Source organism: Hippocampus comes, unplaced genomic scaffold (assembly GCF_001891065.2).
Source record: "Hippocampus comes isolate QL1 unplaced genomic scaffold, H_comes_QL1_v1.1 scaffold118, whole genome shotgun sequence".
Taxonomy (NCBI): domain Eukaryota; kingdom Metazoa; phylum Chordata; class Actinopteri; order Syngnathiformes; family Syngnathidae; genus Hippocampus; species Hippocampus comes.
In genome coordinates, this window is record NW_017805461.1 from 1,802,045 (window position 1) to 1,817,631 (window position 15,587).

Below are 15,587 nucleotides of genomic sequence, written 5' to 3' on the forward strand. Positions count from 1 at the left end.
TTTTGAACATGTTCAAAATTTTGTGACAAGACAAATGATATTCATGAACACACAGCCAGACCAGTAAGGTTCAAAAGACACCCAAAGTGCAACTTTACTTAAATTGTCAAACTAACAAAGAAAAGTTCACTTGGTTGACATGGGGTGGGGAGGCAGAATACAGCCTCTTCTCTGTTCCCCCCAACTTCTTAAGTCCTCCCAGCTCAGGGGCAGCACTTTCCTGAGTGTCCGTGCACAGTCTCAGCAACCCAAGCTCACGTACTGGCGAAATAACAAATAGCTGTTATGACACTCTGCGTCCACTGCTATCGCCCTGCATTGCAACTTCCTACCTCCTGAGATTGGGAGAAGAACCAACAACAAAAAAAAAAGACACTAGACAGCATCAACATAGCGACATAGTATTGTAGCAGCCAAATAGGCATCACATTCTGTTTTGAGCCAAGCCAGGTAAATCTCTCTTTTACAGGAACACGATGAGAAACATGCAGCAACAACAACAACGACACATCATTAAATCGCATTGCTACCTGGTCTTTCTGGGACATTCAAGATCAACAGTTAAATAATTTACAATCTTCCGTGAAATGGCAAAGAGAAAGAGGGAGCGTGTATTTGCAGGAACATCATTGAATACGGACAGAATGGAAGAAGAATGTTAGAATCTACACTGGGGACTGTTCTGTCCATATTTACATCCAAGACACTGGCTTTTGTATTTGGGCCAAACAGACAAGAAAAGAGCAAGGCCATCGAGACGAAGAGAAATGTGAGTCCATGTTTGAATATTAACTGCGCACTGGCAGGTAGGAGCCGAAAAGAAGGAGGCTTTCCGTTTCCTTTCTGTGTTGAGAGAAACATTTTGGAGAGGAGAAAATGTGGCCAGAGAGATACGGATGAGGACAAAGACGTGGATGGAGTTTACAGGGGCGAGTTCAGCGAAAAGATGGACTTGCTGTCACGGCCACTGGAGGAGATGCTGGAATGGCTTCAAATCTGTGCTGGACTTTTCCCGGTATGGCCGACGACAGTGTCAGAACCGAAGGGGGCGGGTGGAGCTACCACACGTAGCCCATCTCGTCATCTTTGTCGTCTTCTTCATCGTCGTCATCTTCAGTGATTTGCCGGGGGTGGATCCGACCCCGTCTCTTCTTCTGCCGACCCTGTGAGGCTTCTTCCTCTTGGTCGTCGAGGAGGATGACCGCACCGCCGCTGCCGAAATCTCCCGAAGCCTCCTGTTCCTCATCTGAAACAAATTCGGCACACACTAAATGCCTCTCATATGTATTGGCAGTGCCCCATTAGATGGTGCTGTTCCACCTACCTACTTTTCATTTACTGTAATACAGAGCAGTGATTTAAAACTGGAATAAATGTTAAATGCGTGTCACAATGCAGTGTTCCTCAGTTCAATGAACATGTGAGATGCTTTCATTCGGGGGCTTTCCTACACTGTATTTGGAGATTGGTGCCATCAGACACCTTGTTCTATCATCAAATACCATGAAAGCTAAATCAAAAATGAACAAAACATCACTTGCAAAACCAGGACAAAATATATGTGACGCATAACTTTATACCCAATGAACCAATGAATCAAATGACCATAATTAAGGGAGAGCATAATTTTGTTTTATTAATCTCTCGGAGAAGGAAATCAAGTTGTTAACTTATTTTGCAACTAGAATAATAGTTAAGAATGTTCAAATGATATGCCCCTTGCACAATAACCCATGCGGCCAAAAGTGACTGAAATGGGCCAATTTGCAAAAAATCTTCACCGCACACCAAGCGATGCACACCGCACATCTACCGGGGTGCTACAACAAAACTGCATCCCTTTATCAGGTTTTGAGGCTCAACATCCAGCATACTGTATTGCATTATTTTTTAATGAACCACAAAAATGGCGTGATTGGCAAGGAAGATGAGGACTGCCACAGAAAAAGGTAATAGGCGAGAATACCCGTGCGTTTGGTTGACAGATTTACCACAATTGGCTTTCTTGCCACAAGCATACATTAAATTAAATACAGATTATGGAATGTATACTGTATATACAGTACACCCTTGCTAAGGCTTGGCTGTGCTGCTGTAGCCAGCTGTGTATTGCTTATATTTGAAATCTAGAAATGAATTAAATGCAAACGTGAAAGCGCACTCATTTTTGATTGACTGTTGAAATTGTCGCAATGACTCGATGGCATATCTAAAAGCCACCTAGGAATTAAAGTGGATATATTTTCACAACTCAAATATCTACGGATATGGAGGTAGAATTAAGATGTGTGGTATTTAACTGACAGTTGAGCGGGGTTCGGCTTTAACGTATTGAGCTGGCAACGCCCATAATGTTTGAGAACGGTTTGATTTTGAGTTGACTTCCCCCTTAAATTTGACATTCGTTTCTGTGAAATATAGACACATGAATGGTCACCGAACAGAAACATCACTGTTTAAATATGAGATTTCAAAGCATAACAAAGCATTTCTTATTCATCTTTAGAGGTACAAACCCCCGCCAAAACAATTGCTTTATGCGTCAATACCAAGTTGTTCAATTATTTTTCTTCATTCACTGTATACTTCAGGACAATACATGTCGGTTGTTTGTTATGTGGACTCTTATTCACATTAACCTGACCGAAAACGTTGACAGTTGTGCTTTGCTGTCAAGTATGACAAATTCTTCTCCTTGCCGAGCATGGGTGTTTTATCAAAGTTGCACCCGTGAGCAGAATATCAGAAGAAGACACAATCCGACATGAGTGACCCGCGGATCGCTTACATTATCGCTCGCCGAAACAATTGCTGATGTATGAGAATAAAAGCGGAAAGTTGAGGCTTTGTTCAAGACCATTTATGAATCCGCTTATCAGAAACAACACAAAGTTAGAGACACAGCAGTCAATCTGTAAGAAACTGCTTACGGTGAGAGACAGACCGGAAGGGCAACGTTACCCAAAGCTGCGCCTATCTCTAAAGCGTATTTGCGTGTGCGTGCGTGTCCCCGTCTTACCGCAGTTTGGGTTGCCTTGCTTTCTGGAGCCGGCGATCTCGTTACCATACTTGTCCACACACCAACACTGTCCAGTGCTGCCGTGACACTGTGTCGGTTTAAAGTAGCCCTCCTCAGTACAGCGAGGAATATAGTAACCTGCAGATTGACCACAGAACACATGGGAAAGATTCAGGGACACACAAGAGGAAAAGCGTAGAAAGAGACCAGCTGATAGATGTCAAAGCTCTTTTATTCACAGAGGGAGATCGCCCAGCAATTAGTATCGAGAGGCCTGTAGGACAACAGCCATACATCCTGCTTTAAGGCAGGCAGTCACGTTCAATAACACACACAAGCGCAAACACGCAAAACAAAGACTTTTGGCCAGACTCATTTTTCAAACTGTGTTGTTTGCAATGTGTGCAGCTGGGACAGATGGCGCTCAATGAAAAGTGTTCTCAGGAGAATTTAGTCGGAAACTCAACAAAAAATGGAAGCTCTATACTGGATTGCAGACGGACAGGACTTCGTTTTCATCCTATACTGCATCTACACTTGTCTGCCCTACAGTGACAAACTCCTCAAAATGGAAAATTGACATCCACTTTCCACAGTGGAACCTGTACAAGGTTGAACGCAATTCATTTACTAAGATTCCAAATGGCAAGGGCTAAATGGTACGTTTACTCACACTCACAGATTGAATGCGCTGTTGACAAAAGGTATAAAAGTGGTGCAGTCCGCCATTTTTTTTTTTTTAAAGAGTTTTGCACTGATGCCTTTCACCGTGGAACATTTGACACATGCCCAACATGAAGTGATGGAATAGGAATGGTTTGGTGTAAAACATGAGAGAAATCGATACGCTCGCTTTGCGAACGCAGAGTGGAAAGGAGCTTTGTCATTTTTGCTACCTCACGACTCCTTCTTGAACTGGCTCTGAGTCAACCTTTGGATCATTCGGAAAGTTACAAAATGGCATTGCCAAATTGACAATATGTTATGAACACTTTTGTTTCTGTCGTTTGAAAAAAAATGTTTCCATGCGCAGAAAAGATCAGTTCTCTCATTTTGCCTGCACCTCCCTGTCATGCAACTGTACTGTTTGCATCTGGCTTTCAGACGTGTTATTTGAAGACGCGTCAGCCGTTTCAATTCTTCTCACGTTTGAGAAATCAATTTGCGTGTGTTAAAATTCATCTATTTGCATCTACTCCCAGAGAGAACAAAATGAACTGTAATTTGGCGGATTTGGCAGATTTGGATGTGTTTTCACACATGTAAATAAGGCCTTTTGTGCTTGGAATGTGAGCTTGTTTATGTCACGTAACCTCTGGTGTATCACTTTCTGTTCACACCATTTTTTTTTTAACAGGCTCGTCATTTAATTAATTCTTTGATGCTTGTTGAACTGATGATTCAGAGGATGCGGTTGAGTATTAATTCAAATGGCACTAATTAACACCAAAAACGCCTGCTTTGTACAAATTATTCAAATAGATATTTCACCCCAAAAAAGTACTACCGGTAATTCAAATTTGCAATCACGTCAAGAAAATGCCGTTACTATTTCACATTCAAATACTGTGCAGCATTTCACTTTGTGCAGACAGTTGATTGGATTGCAGTGTTTTCATTGTTCTTATAGTAGCACGTTGCCTTCAAAAATGTACTGCATGGGAGTGTACAATCCAATACTGTAGCCATTAAGCAATGACAGCTGTATACTGACCTACGAGGCTCTTCCTTCGACTCGGATTCTGGATCCTGCTCTTCTCTGCTTGGCAAGGCAAACCTACACACAAAGAGGCTCATCAACCTTTTTTCCCCCCTCTGCAATCGTCACATCAATTTGTCGTTGCTTGTCACCATTTTTTCATGTTCTTAATGCATTTGTTTACGCTTTCCCAAAGATCTGCAAATGAAAACACGCTTTCATTTTTTTTTAGAGCAGACTGAATGCTTGTGCCACTTGCAGATTTCAATTGTGTCATTTTAGATTTATTTGATGATCTACCCAAAATTCAAATAAAGGGCACTTCAAAGTGTGAGCAAATGAAATGAACTCTGACGTTTTAATGGGTTGTAGTCGTGGCTCTGTTCGGGATGTTCCAAAATTGGTGCTATACAGCTATCAAGCAAACATTATTACACCGCTTACAAGGAAGTCAAGACGCTTTGCTTTTTCTGCATTTCGCTCCGTCCTCAGAAATAGGAAAGAGAAATGTGCCAAATATTTTTTGCTGGCTGTGCAATAACGGTCCCTGGGGAACATCACAAGAGAGCCGGTATTGATGTAAAGTGAAATGCAGAGTGAGCATTTTGTTACTTTCGTTCAATGGTACGATCATTGTGTGAAAAGTGACTAGTCCGCAATGACTTTTAGCTGCGTTCGATTTTGACATGACTTATTATGAGCAATTATCCTTCCAAAAGGCATTCAAACGCATGCTCACCCTCGGGTTTCTGGAAGCAGTAGCACCACTCGTTGTTTGACAGCTTGTCGTCCTTGAAGGAGTCACAGGAGTTGAAGAGGGGCTTCATGCACAGCTCGTACTTGTCCATATAAATGGCACTCAGCTCGGATTCGTCCAGCAAGAGGTCAAAGTTCATGTCTAGTTTGTTGAACATCCATCCCAGAGACTCTTTGCAGATGGGCAAGATACTTGTGTCAAAGTCTAAAAAGTCAAAAAGTGGAGACAGGACTCAAGTGAAGATTTTAGTGTAGCCCGCAGGCTCTCTTGTCCGTTTTGATTCTGAGTAGCAGGCGAGAGAGTGTGTCATTGTGTGTGTCTTTGCGTGAGTCTAGCTTGTTTGAGTTGAAACATGTTGACAGTACAGAGAACAGCGCAGGGTCACTGTCAACATCGCTACCATCTCTCATGAGGATCAAAAAGCTGCTGTACAGAAATGGGCCACACTCACACACTTCAGAGCGCTGATGTACTCACGTCCGGTGGCTGAGTCCGAGCTGTCAGTGGATTTGAGGTCTCTGTTGGCATCGAGGTGGAGAACTCCGAACCAGTCCTTGAGCCTCGCAGCCAGGCTGTGGAGCTGTGCGTCAGTGCATGCTACGCAGACAGAAACATGTGAACACAGATTAATCCAATGTGTATTCCAGGGACTCTGCAGGTGCACGTTCGCAATACAAGCTCCACGGCACTTTGACGTCGTCAATTTCAGTTGACAGCAGTGCTGTATCAAATCTCAGAACGTTTTTTACTTGATTTCTGGTTTAAATGTTACTCTACCCCGATCTAATTGTTGCGATCATTCATCCTTATGTATGAGGTGTGTCGGAAAAGTTTAAGGACTGGTGTCATAAAAGATATATTTCAAATCCAATCTCAAACTACACGCTTTCCCCTTCGAGGAACTGGTTTCCCATCCTTCAGTGCCACGCCATCAAGCACTCCGTGAAAGGTTCTTTTTGATAAAAAGTCTGAAAACCTTTTCAGCGTCATGGTGAAGACACTGCTCTCGCACCGAAAGAACCACACGCCTCATAATCTCGTGATGTTGAGCTGGCCCATATCGATGTGAGAAACTCAGTTAGTTTTGGGTTTGAAATATATTTAAAGTGACATCAGTCCTGGAACCTTTAAGACACATCTCATACATTTAAGGATTTGCGTTTTGAGAACATGAACGGACACAATCAGAAAAGCAAATGATTGTGTCGAGTGTGTCATGTTCTGCTCTGTCTTTGCTGCTCTTAAAATGGTGCACTCTTGCTGCGTCGTTGGGTGGTCTACCGATGCCAAGAGAGAAAAAGATCGATGTTTCTCTCGTATCCCGAAGATAATTATGCACCTGGGCCCAAAGAAAAAAACGATACGGTAAGTGGTGATACGGTTGTTAGTGGTGTGCCGACTTAAAAAACAGTGAGATTGTTAAAAATATTTGTGTGTAGCAGACATTAGTGTATCTAACGTGCAACTTTACAGATGACCAATCCACAGCCCGAGCCAAACTGACACTTATCTGTGAGTGCGAGAACATTTTACCAAGTCCTTGATTATTTTGACTATCTGCAGCAGGGAACAAGTGCTTCAATTCAGTTGAAAACGATCCGCCTTCACCTCTGACATAAAACTTCTGTGCAGAGATATGGGGTCTCAGACCACAAGGAATATGGCTCGATTACTTTTTCTTCTTTCTGAAGTGTCCTTTTTTTTCTCCTTCGTCTCCTCTTTCCATCAGCGAAACATTGCGCTTTTGACATTGCTCTGAAGTTCCCATGACAGACTCGTTCAATTCCCGTATTTTCTGTCCGACAGCACTGTATGCATTTTCTGAGCTTCATATGTTCACCTGAGCTTCATCACGCCTGCCTCTACTTAACTGACTTAGAGAACCACTTTGATATTCCTGTCGCCTCCTGTTTCTTTTGCTCACCTAAATTACTTTGAGTGCTTCATTTCCCCTCTCTCCTCTCACACATCGCCATATAAACTCCAAAGATAAGTGTGGCTTTGATATCCACTCACCCTGTCCTCCTCCTCCTCTCCACACTTTTTCATCCTTTGCCTTGACCGCTGCAGCTCTCCATCTCAGGCTCTCTAGTCTCTTGCACTTAGCACTACTACACAAGTGTTGACGGTCTCTGATCTCAATTGCTTCTGACAGACCAGACACTATCACCTGTTCTACGAGCAGGTTTTGGGTGCAGAATGTATAAAAAAGAAAGCTGGAAATAAAAATATTTGCACACAATGGACGGCTTGTTTTGTTGTTCTCTTGGGCTTTGTGATACCCATTGTTTTTTTGTTTTTTGAGAGATGCGGTGTTTTTTTCCCCTGACACATATTTTAACTTTTGTTCCTCCTCAATCAACAAAACTATGACAGTAAATTGTATGCTCCAGAGAATGACAAAGCAACTGAATATTACCGATTAATTATTAGAAGTAGTGAGAATTTTGGTGAAAAGCAACTGCACAACTTGGCTGCAATGAGAAGGGCCACTGACAATTCAGTCTCAAGTAGTTTGTGTCCTGTCCTGTGGGACCACTCACCCAGGAATAAATATTCTGCTCAACACTGTACTAGTATGAAAAACAGGACTTCATGACATTTCAGAGATTCTCCAATCCCTCACTTGTGACCTCGAACATGGATGAAAAGTAAATCAAGTCATACAACCACAACCCCACACACAACTGGTAATCAAAAATCTGATACATTTACCATTCATTTATTTGAAATCTGCTTCAAAATAGCCAATGAAACTGGCTCCAATTGTTGTTATTATTATTTTTTTTCTGGGTAGTACATTCCAAGTAGCACAAGGAGCAATATTGATAAAGACCACAACAGATGCTAATTTGTGATGAGAGACTTAAGCCAATAAAATGTGTGCCTGCTTAATGATCAATGAAATAACTTGGAGTATTTTAATGTCCGCCAATTGCTGTAGCCTTAACAAATCATCTGGAACCCTTTTTGGGTACTAATCAAATGTTTTATGGAAGGCTGAACTGTAGTAATCACAACGTCTGTTTTTCTTCATTCCAAAGGTGGCTGGTGCAGTTTAGGTCAAGGCTCTCTCATTCTTCCTCAAAAACTCACCCAAGCACGCTTTTTATGTCATGTTGCAATAGAAGAGGAACTTCTCTTTGTTCTCCCAAAAATGTCAAGCAATTCAGAAGGAACTAAGCGGTCTTCAACTTCTTATTGATGAATCACACGAGTAAAAGCAGCATTTTTGTCCAGTCGAAGAGAAACTCTCTAAATTGTGCCAGACGAAAGGGCTGGGTTGACCTCCAGACTGTGGCGAAGACAATCGACTGGCGCAGTGGATGTGCAGTATCAGGTGACACTTCACAAGTTATGAGTGGCTGGGAGCTGGATGGGTCAGTTTCATTAAAAAGAAAACAACAGCATGCTGGATTTACTTGCTAGTTTGGCCTTTATCACCAGCACAGAGGGTGAGGCGAGACGGCTCAGATCATGATCGCTTTTGCATTGCTCCTTTAAAAACATTCAACATAGTCCTCCTTGCAGTGATATATTGACCACGCTAAACATTTATCAGTAAAATGGAAACACATTATAGTTATAAGTAGTGCAAACAGTCTAGTAGCCTTGTATATAGATATTACAAATAAAACTGTAGTTGGGTTGTTTCAAAAAGGTACTTGAGGACATTTTGTTTGTCATCACACTCAGTCAGAATTCATGGTTTATTCGTTTAGAGAAAGAAGGAAGACAATAGAAAAAGTGAGCGGTCACGAGAAATGAAATTATCAGTCTGTTTTTTTTTAAGAACATTCAAATGAACACGGAATTAAACGATGCAAAATGAGAAAGCATGGCTAAGTCGGCTTGTGGAAACCTGAAGCATTAATAGTTTAGTCCAAAGGTCTAAAAGTGAACATGCCAGCAAATGAAAATTTGTAGAAAATAAGAGTATAAAGGTTGTGGAGCAACGGGGCAAAAAGTACAATAGAAAACAATACGGTGTTTGTCCTTCTTCATCCAGAGATGTCTTCATGGTCAGTGGAGATTACAGGAAACTAATGAAATGACTTTAATGATGATCAGTCAAACCAAACCAAATGTACAGTCCTTTCTCGGGGGCAAATGTTTTAAACCATAACGTTAAACTACTCACACTGATAATGATGTTTATGTGCCAATGCTTGAATGGTGGGCCCCCACTTACTTGCAATTCACCAATTTAGAGATTTTTTCCCCCCCTGGATATTTAAAAATTCGAGTATTTGGGATATTTTATTTTGTTGTTGTTTTTGACGGATAACGCTTCATGGTGGTACATCATCGGAGTATTCAAGAATTTGTTTTTGTGTTAAAACATACAAATCAACAAATAAGTGCTAACTTTGAGTGATCCATGGAGTGTGTGCATGCTGATATTCCACGGAAAGCCATGGAATTGGCAGGACGACATAACCAGAGGACACATTCTGACAGAACATGGTCGTGTATCATGAGCAAATAAAGAGGTTGTTTAGGTTAGCTGGAGATTTCATGACGTTCCTTCCCTCTAATTAACGTCAATAGCCTATGCGAAAGAGACACTGTAATTAAGGATGCACAGGCAATGTAATTGAACAATCACAAAGTAACCGTTTTAGGGGTACACATGTACTTAAGACGATGGGTGGATGCTAAATGAAATTCAAAAAAATGATCAAAGCAAATCCGAGGAGCATGGATATGATTTCCCATGATGATTTATTTCTTAGCAGGCAGCATTGCCATCATTCTGCTTTACGTCTGTTTCTTCAGCATACACTATTTAGTTTGTTTCCTACCGTGTTGTCAAAACAAAGTACATTTACATTTTATTGTACATCCAATCCCATCTGGATATCTGAATATAAAACGCATGAACGGCATTGCAACAGTAAAACTAGGTTTCATTTCCGGCTTAGAGTGAGTGCGCAGTTTGGTTTGTACGATCACATCTTCATGTTTACTGATACCCAAGTTCAAACTGCTGAGAACAAAATCTGGCACACACACACGCACACGCACTCTCTCTCACACACACACACACACACACGCACACACACACACACACACACACACACACACACACACACACACCTTTAGTGCCAACTCCATCTGTTAACTATTCTGAGCCACTGATCTGATGTGAGATCCTATCAGGTTGGGTGACAACGCATATGCCGCGTCCACAAGCATGACACTTACTGCCCGAGTCAGCAAGAAATAAAAAATGTGACACTGGGATGAGAGGCATTAGAGAGGACTGCATTTAAAAAGCCAACTTACTGTGAGAGTGAAAGGAAGAGACCCAGACAAAATAAATTGATTCTCTGCACAGGGCTACACGTTCTGCAGTCCAAACACGTAGACATATACAGGTGAAACTTGGTTTTATTCCTTGCAAAACAAATCTGACTAATTGTATGAAAAATAACGCGATATTTTAATTTGTTGCTTCTAGACACCCGTGAAAAATGAATTAAAAAAATGACAAAAAACCTTTAGTTCACCATCCAGAAAACAATGTGAAATACAGAGTAATGACTAAATAAAATAAACATTTGTCCTTCGTGAAGACTCTTGTTGGCGTATACTACATGGCAAAAATAAGGAGAGGGAAGAGAGGTTATTGTCCGGAAGCGGAATCTGACATTTGTACTTTGCGACAAGGGTCTTTTGGTAATTCTACGGTGTGTCCAAAGGGACGCCCGGCAGTTGAACCCTTCTTTGGCACCATGGCGGCTTATAGAACAGGCACGCTCGCTAAATACTCTCCAAAAATGTTCAAAATACTTCTGATGTATCCATGGGGTGACCTCCGAGAGCCAGCTAGCGGGCCAAAACAACATCAGCATTTTTCTGTCGTCTATTTGGTTGGGCAGAGCGAGCCAAGTTTGTCTAACACAGCACATCTGATCAGATCTACACACATGGATACATTTAGTAATCGGAATACCCGGTGAGTACAATGCATTTTATTTAAACCGATTATGTTTTTCTCATGTTGGAGGATACACATTGACTCTGAAATGCATCTGATGTTTTGGTGCATGCTGTTGTATTATGTTTTCATGTAGCATTCATGGTTTCTATTATAGGAACGTGACAGTGGGCGGGTGGATGAAGTTGGGTAAGTAGCCACTGAAGGTCAAATGCGTGGCTCGCCGCTGTGAGAGGGCTGAGACAGACGGTCAAATGATGGATATATGGCTGAGTCCTCCTCCTCATCATCATCATCCCGCTACTCCCACATAGGGAAGGGAGGAATTTTCTTTTTACCAACCACAATCCATCCTTTTTTGTGCTACACCACTTTAGATTGCATTTCTCCCTCAGAATCTCTCCATCTATCAGACAAAATCCTATTTTTGTGACAAACAACAAGACACACAGACTCACTCCATCACTGGCCGCTGTTGCTGTCAGAAGAATGGCGTAGGGGGAAAAACAATATAAATATGGGGAGGAGTGAGGAAAAAGCTAAGGAAACGTGAATTGCTGGATGTTTTGAGGGATCACCACAAAGGATGGGTTTTTTTGTATGTGGTGGAAAAGTCAAAAATTGCCGAAAGAATTAAGGGCTGAACTCACAAGTGAATTCAAGTATAGCGTAAGTTCTACTCATCTGCTCATCCATTAATCCAAACCACATAATCAAATTCAAAAGGCTGGTTTGACAGGTAAACAGATGTAAGCAAAATATGGAGCGTACTCACCAGTCTTGTCAGTTTTCAATGGTGTCTTGCTAAGCAATTGTCCAGGCAAACACGGACACTGTCCATCACATTTCACTGAGATCATCTTTCTGGCAAGGCAGCTCTGGAACTCAAGCTTACACTGTCAAATGATTCAAAGAAAGCACAATTAATTGGGAACTTGCATTGAAATGCGGTGAGAAGAAAAATGCATCTCTTGTGGCTAAGGAAAACATTATGACAGGTATTAATCATATTCCTGTCCCCAGGTGCCCCAAAAACAGAAATTTAATTAACTTAGTCAAGGGTGGGGTTCTTTATTCATTGTTTAATCTTCTTTCTGTATTTTTTGTTGTTGTACTAAACAGCTTAATTTTGGTTGGTTTCGCACACATCTGTAATGCTATGCTGCAGTACATATTGAGCTGACTAAGGTTTAACAGAAGTAATGTAGGCTTGACTTGTGAAGCACATTGAGTTGCCTTGCGTTTGAAATGTGCTATATAGCGTAAATAAAGCGACCTTGCCTTGCCTTGACTGGCAGGTATGACGTAACCTCGCTGAAAGTACGCTCCAGTATGCAAGAATAAATCTTGGTTGAATCTGATTAAGAAGAAACTTTACTGTTAGGAGTGCTCATTCATCTTGGGGCAGAAGTGCCCATTAAGAAGCAAACTACCATTAGACGGTAAGATGGCCAGTGACATTCTATTCTTCTTCACTGCAGCACAAACCCTAATGCAAGATGGGCTGCTTCAGAAGGTAATCGGAGAAACTATATCTCATCGTAGGTGAGTGAGGAATAAGGAATTCTTTTTTTCTTGAAGACGAATGACAACTGAGATGGGTTATGTAAATTGTTTTTGTGTTTCATATTGCAGAACATTATTCTGCACAGCAAAATATGCCAACAACAACAAAAAAAAAACAAGAATGCTGCCCTTCGGTTTTTGAGAGTGATGCTGACATTTGAGTTATTATTATCCAAAGCACATTTTACCCGGTTTTGCCAACATCTTCAATAAAAGTTATCTTTTCTGCTTTACAAGAGAGACGATCACATGTACTTTTGGCTGTGAAAATGGTATATGTATAAAGTGAATTGGACTAAGCCACACACTTCCTACACAGTGCGACTTTTCTCCATCTTTCAATTTACTTCACAATGTTCAAAAAATGTGTCATGCTGCAGTGTTTACAATACACTGTATTGCACCGGTTACAGCAGTTTATCTTTTCCTCAAATGTATTTGATCATTGATGCCACACCTAAGTTCCAGCTGAGAAGTCACAAAGTACCTCAATCTTTACAGCATAGCTGTGTTCAGATTTTTGTAAAACTAGCCCACACAAAATTAGAAAAGCCTGGAATATTGGTTCTCAAATGTTGTCACCCTGGGACCCGCATTTTCCTCATATTGCCAATTCGTGACCCACTTTGGTAGAAGTTAAGAACATTATAAAAAATACATTGTTAAAACATAGCCTGTAAGCCTAAAAATTACATTTTACAAACATAGCTTACATACGTGTTCAAAGCACCTTTCACTGAATCATCCATCCAACCATCTTCTAATCCGCTCAGCCTCACAAGGATCGCGGGCTTGCTGGAGCCTATCCCAGCTGTTTTTGGGGAGTAGGCGGGGATCACCCTGAACCAGTTGCCAGCCAAGTGCAGGGCACACATCGACAAACAACCATTCACGCTCATACTAACATGTAGGGACAATTTAGAGTGCTCAATTAATGTGGTTTTAATCAAACTGTGTTTTAGCACCTGAATCAGTGGATTGCAAAAAGAGGAGAGGAGGAATGGACTTCACTCAGGTTTCTCAGAAAATGACAGATCTGTGTTCTAAATATGATGCAGGGCGTGTGTGTGTGTGTGTGTGTGTGTGTGTGTGTGTGTGTGTGTGTGTGTGTGTGTTGCGTGTCTGTGTGTGTGTATAATGAATGGGGCAGATCATGTAATAATATAGCATTGGTAAGACTGTGACAAAGACGCTCATTGCCGAGAAGTCGAGCAATGAGGACCAATCAGATCACCTTCTAAACGACTGAACCATTCTAGCTGAATTGCCAAAGAGCATCGGGATTTCTTTGCCCTCCTCTTCTTTATTTCCATTCCTCCTCCAACACTTCAGTCTCTCAGTACTGGGCGGTACAGTATCTTATTAGCAAGTGAGCTGAAAAGAAATCTCATGCGGCGAGCAGAACAATAAGTGGGTTTGGACTGTATGTTGGTTCAATTATTAAATCATATCAACCCATGAATTTAAATTCCGCTGCCACAATCACGACTGATATTCTGCAACTGATTAATACAGCGAGTAAGTCAGTGCAATTGTTTTGTCAATTTAATCATCACCTTGAATAATCATTAAATAAAAGGTACCTTTGTTGGAGTACAATCAGAAAAAAACACAACAACAGTTTCAAAGAGAAGAAAATAAAAACAGAAGAATCAGGCTAAATGGCCGTATTTTGTGTGACCTCGACTCTTTTGTCACATCGGCTTAGTCGTATAGCATGCCGTGAAATTAACCATCATTTCTAAGATTGCGCATGACAAAGTTAACATTTATTAAAAATATATAATTAAAGCAAAAACAAACAATGTAAAATAGGGGAACTTATCCACGTCTACCCGCTGGAGTAAACTAGAGCCAATATGTTAACTAGCAGTAATGATGACATTTAGAGGAGCTCTTTCAACTTTTGGCAGTCTAAAAGTTTAAATTTTTTTATCATAAGTGGTCTTAAAACTAGGAATGCACAAACACTGACATCAAAACTGATAACTTCCTTCCAAAAAAAAAAACAAAAACAAAAACAAAAAAACAAAACATCATAGTCCAACAGATGAAAAATCAAATTTGAATAAATTGAGCCATTGTGGATAGGAGAGTATAGTGCAATAATCTCCTATTCACAATGGCTCACGGGGAGTCTTTGGAGCCTATCCCAGCTGATTTCGGGCGAAAGGCAGATTACACCCTGTACTGGTCGCCAGTCAGTCGCAGGGCACACATTGAGACAAACGACCGATCCCAAGCTGCCCATATACAAGTCAGGTCAATGTACCACTACATCATCAGTGACACTAGCATACACTTATTTGTCAATCTATTGAACTGTTTAAGCGTACTGGTAACAACATTTGGTGCATTACCTCCACCTTTTAAAATGAAGTGTGGCTCTGCACAACACAACACCTCCTATTTAACCCTACTGTTTCCAAAAATAAAAATAGAACTTAACAACTTAACTCACAATAATTTCTCTGTAAAATTGTCTCGAGTATTCAAAGCTACTTTCTGATCTCTTAGCTCATTAATTAGTTGTTGTCTTGCACATTCTAATACTTGCACTATTGTCACTCTGGTGCAAATCGCCACCTACTGTACATTTATA

The 15,587-nt window shown here is 41.1% G+C and overlaps 1 protein-coding gene across 4 annotated transcripts in view; it reads right to left on the reverse strand.

Moving 5' to 3' along the window:
- Positions 1 to 64: 64 nt before the first annotated feature.
- The window catches only part of spock1 (SPARC (osteonectin), cwcv and kazal like domains proteoglycan 1), a 92,659-nt gene continuing 77,136 nt past the window's right edge, over positions 65 to 15,587 (reverse strand). For all 4 annotated transcript variants that reach the window (XM_019874873.1, XM_019874874.1, XM_019874872.1 and 1 more), the window contains 6 exons: positions 12,195 to 12,315; positions 5,953 to 6,072; positions 5,458 to 5,679; positions 4,734 to 4,796; positions 3,020 to 3,157; positions 65 to 1,246 (listed from right to left, as the gene is read on the reverse strand). In XM_019874873.1, the coding sequence (XP_019730432.1) occupies positions 1,059 to 1,246; positions 3,020 to 3,157; positions 4,734 to 4,796; positions 5,458 to 5,679; positions 5,953 to 6,072; positions 12,195 to 12,315 (852 nt within the window). In that variant the 3' untranslated portion in view covers positions 65 to 1,058. The remainder of the gene's footprint in view (positions 1,247 to 3,019; positions 3,158 to 4,733; positions 4,797 to 5,457; positions 5,680 to 5,952; positions 6,073 to 12,194; positions 12,316 to 15,587) is intronic.